Raw genomic sequence first — 7421 nt, forward strand, 5'->3', positions numbered from 1 at the left:
ATCCTTCCTTGCTCAACAAGGATTAAAAGTTGTTCCCATCTAATGGATCTTCAGTGGCCCCTCTATGAGATGAGTCTGGCTGAGTCCCAGTTACAAACTCATCACATCACAAACTCACCACCAGGCTTTGCACTCAGTTGTAAGCTCTTGGGGCCAGGGACTGTCCCTTACGGTGCAAATAGAAAATGCATAGCACAATCAGACCCCAGTTTTGCCTGGATCCTCTAGTAAGAGCTCCTTCAGCAAAATCACCTATCTTACTAAGCATCTGCCAGGGTTGGCAACAAGACAAACACATTGCAGGTGGGCAGGGGGAATTAATAAATAAATCAGAAGACAGGACAAAAATGGGACTTAAACTTTTAAAACAAATTTCATGATTTTTGGGAGACTGACTCATGAATTCTGAGCTTTGGGGCTTTGCAGTACTGCAGGCCCACAAGGAAGGACCATTTCTCTGCATATGTGTTTGTAGGAGAATAAAAAAAACTTCTACCCCCAACGAGCGGCATTAGCTTTGTTGGCAGGAGCGCTCTCAGAACAGAAAAACAGGAACCCCCCCCTAGAATTATTTTCACTATCTACTGCTTACATTTTAAATAGAAAAAGTAGCCAGGCAGTCCTGACCTGCAGCATGTGCTACTATTCCAGTCCTTCAATCTCCACATTCAGCCCTGAAATCCTGTGGAAGACCCTTTACAGCCCTCTCAGCTATCCATCTCCATATATACTCTGCCAGTGCTTCTCCATCCTGAAAATAAAACCTGCACATCCACTTTGACAGATGTCACAAGCCCTTTAATTGCCCATTCATAGGAGTGATTTGTTGCTCTCTGGAAGGGAAAGTATCCAAATCCTCATGAAATTATTCTCATAGGGGCTCATGGTTAAAGGGTGCATGTGGCTATCTTGAAGGCTCTTCGTGGGCTCAGGAGTCCAGCCCGGGGCAGAAACAACACTGTGTGACTTCAGGAACTAATCAAATGGCCATGAATAGCAAATTACAGATAACTTAATGTAATAGCCATGGCTAGTCGCTGGCAAGTGACCCTCTTAAGCTGAAGTATGTTCATGGGAACTGTTCCTTGAAACATTTAGAAGAATCACCAAATTCATAAGAATTTGGATCTGTCTGTAAGTAATTCACAGCCAGAAAACAGCTCTGAAGAAATCAAATAAAATGTTTGCTGAGGATCATTTGTCTTGACCTGCAGCAGCCCTTGCTATTCCAGTCCTGGGCCTCTCTCCAGTGCCCAGCTCTGCCAATCATGCTCTTCGGGGGTTTGGTGATCACATCCTAATCACAGCACCAGAGCATGTAGTAGCTGGAGCTTTGCATTCCCCACCACTGCATCACAGATTGATTCCTGAACTCCAAAGGAAAGAGAGCAAGATAAAGGTAGAGACAGTGAGAGTGTGCAGCTGCCAGTGATAAGGCTAACACTCTAGCTCAGTGGTTCTCAACCTATTTACCACTGTAGGCCTGTAGCAAAGGGACAACTCACCGGCGTGGCCCCTCCTGCTGGTCATCTTGGGAATTAGCTCAACTGCAGCTCCAGAATGCCCTCTGTTGGCCGGTGTCTTGCCTGTCTCAGGCCTTGTATCCCTCCCACATCCCAGTGTCCCTTACCCTGGGGTTCTGCCCACTGCAGTACCCCCACACTCTGGGTCTCCCCTCCCAGGAGAACCCCCAACCCTCTAAGCCCACCTTGCCTCAGTGGCTACTGCCAGTCATCATCTAGCTCCCTTTCTCTGGGGCAAACTGCAGTCTGTAATGGCCACTCATCATTGGCAAGGAGTTAGGACCAGCTGCCTCTGCCTGTTCCCAGGCTGCACCTTTATAGCCCCAGTACCTTTGTAGGCCTTCACCAAGGCCTGCAGCCTGGGGGTTTACCAGGCTGGAGCTCCCCAGCTCCCTTTGCCCTTTTCCCCAGCACTGCTCTGCTTCAGGTACCCTGCTCCCAGGCACTGTTCCCTCTAAGCTGTGCATGTGTGCGCACACACACATATCCTAAACCCCACACACAGCAAAACACCACGCACACAAAAATTTGCACAGAAGAAATTTTTTGCACACATGTCAAAAATTAGAGAGAACATTGCTCCCAGACTGCTAGCCCTTACCATTCCAGGGCTAGAGTGAGACTCCTCACAGCTCCTGGTCCACAGTCCTCTTTATCCAGGCCAGCTGTGGCCTGATTATGCCAGCCACACCTGGGGCCAACTACCTCACCAGCCTCCCTCAGCTGTTCTTAATCCCTTTTACCTTGGAGTGGGGCAGCCACCTCACTACAAGGCCACATATGTGGCCCACAGTGTGTTATGTGGACTGCATCCAATATTACCTGTATGGCCCTGAGGATGTCATATGGGCTGCAGCGCTGTGCTGATTGGACCTCAAGCGGCCTACAAACCACAGGTTGAGAACCACTGTGTCCTCATTCTTTGTCTAGGATTTCCTTTAAATGCCTCAGCCTCCTTTTGCCTCAGGAACAGACAGAGAAGGCCTATTGGGTCACCTGGCCAACTGGCTAAACACTCACTCCAAGCTCTGTCCGTCATTTGGTCCACATCTATGGTCCATGCTCTTCAGGCACACCAGGTGTTACACTGTTCTGCTCTGGAAGGAGAAGTCCTGAGGAAAATGCACCTAACCTCAAACACCCATCGCCATCTCCAGAAACATCAGAACTGCGTCTCCTTCTAAGGGGAGGGAGGGAGGGAGGAGGGAAGATATTGAAGTCTCAGCCTTTGAAGGAGAGCTCATCCTGAAGAAAACAATCAGTCACTCCCCCACTCTAGCCCACAATCCACACAGGCCTGGGAAAGCCCTCTCTCTGCTGGAGAAAGGAGAGGAAGTTGTCCTCCATCAGAAGGATGGAGATAAGGTTGGGGTGATGGAGCAGAGATGCATATGTGAATTTCCCTGGAGGTTTCCCTCTCTAGTTTTAACCTACTCCCAAAGCTTTGCCAGCGTTCTGGTAGGAAGAGGCTGCATAATACAAGGTCCGTGAGAGGGAGCCAGGGGCTGGTACAGGTACATACCCTCCATAGGCTCCGAAGGTGAAACTGCGCTTCCGAGAAAACATTCTCTACTCTTCTCTCTGCTAAAGGTGGATTCCTGGCTCTCCTGCTTGCCAGCTTCCTCTCCTCCCGTCTCGGCATGCAGCTGGGCACAGACTCACCTCCCCATCTCTAGAGGGCACAGGCTTCCTCCTTTGCCCCCCCAAGTCCCAACCCCCACCTACTTCTCTTTCCCGAGACACACTTCAAATGAGAGAAAGGAAAGAGCTGCTCACAGCTAGGGCCGAGCATGAGCCACATGAGGGCAGGAAGCTCCCAGGGAGACACTGCAGGACACACTGTGAGCAGCAGAGATTGAAAGTGGCAGAGAGAGATTGAGAGACTGAGAAACAGGATGCAGGGAGAGAGCAGAAGTTAATGTGAGACGTGGGTACTGTTCCTTCTCCATGGCTTGGAAAGCTCAGCTCTCTCCGCACATCCTCTCCTGCCAGGCTGTTGAGATGAGGACCTCCAGGAAGGGGAATCTCAGGTGGGAGCAAGAGAGGGACCTGATGATTGGCTGAAGCGTTTCAGGGGTTCCCAGAATTTTCTGCCAGTGGGTAAAGTAGCAGCTGAACCTGAGAAGGGAAGAAGAGTCCCCTATTTACCTCCCCTCTTCTAAAGTAGGGTCTGTCCCCCCAACCAGCTTGCCATACCCTACAGGAAGAGAGGGTCACAGGAGCAATCCCGTACTGCCTCCCATTCCCTACACAGGGAGGAAAAGGCTATACCAACCCCTTCTAGCTCTACCCCCTCTAGGCAGTAAATAATACATAATGCAGAGACTTGCCATAAAATCTCTCTTGTGAAATGTCTAGCCGTTGGAGTGTGCAAGCTATTGCATGGGGCATTTCAAACCTTTGGGGGAACAGAATCCCCCAGGCCTATCCACATTTCTTTGCTTTCACGTCAGTATAGATTCTCCATCCTGGCACTACCCCCCACCCCACAGACATACACACAAAGTTGTGTTTACCTGTCTGTGGCCCTGCTGCTTGGGGACTTGGAGCCCTTTCAGATACATTTCCTCTCTGCCCCCATCTCTTCCCCTTGCTATGTGAGTCCCAATGCCACAAAATGATGTAATGCTCTGTCACCACATAACATCAAGACCTGTGACAGCAGCCACTACAGCTGGTGAGCTCCCTCGTTCATCTTGAGCTACTTTAATCACTGGGGGAGAAAGAGAAAGAAAGAGAGAGTGGCAAAGAGTGAAAGGAGAGACAGAGAAAAAGAGAACAAAAAGGGAGACAAACGGAGATGGGAGGAGGAGCCGTAAAGAAAAGAAAGTCACAGAGGGGTAGGAAGGAGCAGAGGAAATGAGAAGGTAGGAGAGAGTATAGCCGCATATACTATACAGGAAATACCAGATATAGATGGGGTAGAAAGAAAGAAAGAAAAGATGAGAGGGGTGGTATAATGCCTGTTGGGGACATGAGTGTGGGAATGCTGTTCTACTGCCTCCAGAATGTTCTTGTCATGAAAGGCCAATGGAATTGCAAGTGACCTGGCTGTGCATCATTGTCCAGATCAAGCACAGATCTCCCCACAAGCAACTCCCATCTCATAATGCTGGAAACATACAGAGAAGAGAGGGCAAAACAAGTGACGAAAGCTAGCTAGTGTGCCTTCCCAACACTTCAGAGCTGAACCTGAGGCATCACATACAATGAGGAGCTGAATAGGCTGGCTGGAAGCTTTAGGACCCATCAAGAATAGATCATGGCTGTGCTCTCTGTCCCTCCATCTCTGTTGCTGGGGAATGAGAGGAACAGTGTACTCACAATTACGGGAATTTCTGAGTGGGAAGGGGAGATTAGCTAAACTAGAACAAAAAGGGAGCATATGGGAAATGAAATTTGGACAGGTGAAGGGTCTTGTACTCTGAGAAGTCCCTCAGGGGGAGTGTAGGTTAGAGCTCTCTTATTACTGGTTCTCTAGGTAGGTTAGGCCTGGCTTTCATTTCACTGAATCACAACTTTACAGAACCAAAGTACACACCCCAATATACAACTGAAAAACAGCTCCCTCTGCAACTCAGCACCCACAGGTCCCCAGCACACAATCTAGTTACAAACAGCCTCTCTCCTCAAACAAGCCTCACTTCAACATGTAGTCACAACTCCCTGGCACTCGCTGTCCCTCAGTATACTACTAATCCACAACCACTCTTAACAACCGCTGCCCTCAACTTGCACTCAAGACAAAAATTGCCTGTGGGTATGCACTGAATAAAATGATGCCACCTGACTGTATGGGCACATGCATCCAGTTGTGTGAATGGGTATGTTTCAGGATGTATGGTCAGCGTGTTAGGTCATTCATTCTGAATATGTATAGGTTTGAGCTGGAAAGGTTTGGATTTAGTCTAACACAAATTGATCTCGGCACCATCAGTCTATTAATTTAGTCACTGTAAGCACGTCTGACAGAGACATTAGCTCACAGAAGGGAATGCATACACAGGAACACACAGGCACAGGCAGTCACACAAACATAACCCCTCAGATTGTAAACTCGTCCGCACAGAAACTGTCTCCCTCTGGATTTATTAATACTGCACAACCTTAATAAATCAGCAAACAGGTTCACAAGTGCAGCCACACACACACACACAGCAACACACAAAGCCACATCTGCACACAGTTGCACACAAGCATGTACACACCAACGCAGACACACACACACCAACACACACAGTCCCCAGTTCCAGATGTGCACAGGTGGCACCTCCCACAGTCCATCTGGGTTCAAGATTTGATGCCATGAGGTTGGCAGGATAAAGGTGAGGTCCCTCAGACAAACCCCTTTAACCCCACTCCCTCTCCGCCTGTCCAGTGTCTCTGTCTCAATCCCTCTCCACATAGCCTACCACGTACTCTGCCTCTGGCCAACCATCCCTGCCTCTCTGCGCACTGCATTACAGCACACTTTCTTTACAAAATACCCCAGAGCCACCTCCCCCTTGTAACTGAAACTCCCTTAGTCAGGCTCCGTTCCCTGCACCCGTGTCAGCCCCCTGCCCAGCTGCCTCTGCCCCCCCGGATCACAAAACACATTTAATTGGCATTGCAGGAGGGGAGAGAATGAAGAGCAGCTGCGCCCCCCTACCTGAGCTAAGCTCTCTCATCCCCGGCTGATGAGCGGATGGAGACACAGGGAGTCCAGCTGCTCCCGCATACGCTCCCCCCTCCTCGCGCTATCAATTATTCAAGTAGGTTGCAGTGTCTTCTTCCTCTTGCTTTCTCTGTCTTGCCCTCCCCTTCCGCTGCCCCCACCTGCGGAGAGAGGGAGTAGAGCGGTCACACTCCACACCAAAGAGATCCTCCTTCAGGGGAAGAGCCCCGCCTGCTGTGCTCTTATACCGGGAACGTGGATCCTAGGGAAAGGGGTCAGTTTGGGGACTGGTCTTGCAAACCTTCCAGGGTTGTGCTGGAGTCTCCAGGAACTAATCTGTATTTAAAGATTATGTCGTGTGATAGAACCACCAGGAATATGTCCAACCAAAACTAGCAACCCTATCAGGAACTGGTGTATTCACAAGGCAGGTACAGCACTGGCAGTGGTACCTTCCCACAGGCACCCTGGCCCCTGCCAGCACCATAACCCCAGCCCTATAGAAATGACTCAGGGTTTGTTTTTTTTTTTTGGCGGGGGGTGCGGGTGGAAGGGGTGCTTGTCTCTGTGTCCCACTCAATCATAGTCTGATTAGTGTCAATTGCAGTGAATTTGGTACATAGATTGACTGAAAACCCAGCTCATTTCATGTGGTGGCCAAGGAACAGAGACTAACTACTTACAGTTAATAGTAGCGTGAAACTTGTGCCCTATAGGTGAAAAGCTCTGTACCCATTGATTTCACTCCCCCATCTAAGACAGGCAGCCCCCCTCCCCCCCCATGGTAGGGCTGTATTGTAACTGCTTCAGTAGAGGGGAAGGGCTCTGTATTCCCTTCCCATGAGCCAACCAGTCCTCCTGACCATTTCCCCATTGAAGTAAGCTGGATTTACCAAGATCTCATCTCACACCCCATGCTATAGGTCAGAAGTTGCCCTCAGTGTCTAGACTGAGATATTCCTTTATTGCTAAGCTCTAATTAAAAGATGTGGCTTGGTCCCACAACATGAGCCAGAAGAGGATGAAGCCCTATACCTCCTCTTAAGTATTTGTGTAAGTGGGGTGGGGGCTCCTTGAGGAGCCTCTGTGCTCTGATCAAAGACTAAATGAATAACTTAAATTGGTCTAGAAAGGCACTAAGCCCCAGTTCCTCAAAGGTATTTAAGTGCCTAAACCCCATCGATTCCAATGGAAGTTAGGCACCTAAATACCTCTGAGAATCTGAGCCTTGGAGCTCAAGC

The 7421-nt window shown here is 49.4% G+C and overlaps 1 protein-coding gene across 13 annotated transcripts in view; it reads right to left on the bottom strand.

Moving 5' to 3' along the window:
• The window catches only part of LOC140898491 (rap1 GTPase-activating protein 1-like), a 63522-nt gene extending 57207 nt beyond the window's left edge, over positions 1-6315 (bottom strand). For 8 of the 13 annotated variants that reach the window (XR_012155003.1, XM_073312330.1, XM_073312359.1 and 5 more), the window contains exons 1-3: positions 6175-6315; positions 3300-3641; positions 2544-2703 (exon numbers count right to left, since the gene is read on the bottom strand). Coding sequence is in view for 9 of the 13 variants with exons in the window: in XM_073312330.1 (XP_073168431.1) it covers positions 2544-2584 (41 nt within the window). In the remaining 4 variants the exon portion in view is untranslated. Of the gene's footprint in view, positions 1-1505; positions 1641-2543; positions 2704-3045; positions 3149-3299; positions 3642-6174 lie in introns of those variants that run through there. The other 5 variants (XM_073312373.1, XM_073312390.1, XM_073312302.1 and 2 more) reach the window with 5 other exon arrangements.
• Positions 6316-7421: the final 1106 nt, after the last annotated feature.

Source organism: Lepidochelys kempii, chromosome 1 (genome assembly GCF_965140265.1).
Source record: "Lepidochelys kempii isolate rLepKem1 chromosome 1, rLepKem1.hap2, whole genome shotgun sequence".
NCBI lineage: Eukaryota > Metazoa > Chordata > Testudines > Cheloniidae > Lepidochelys > Lepidochelys kempii.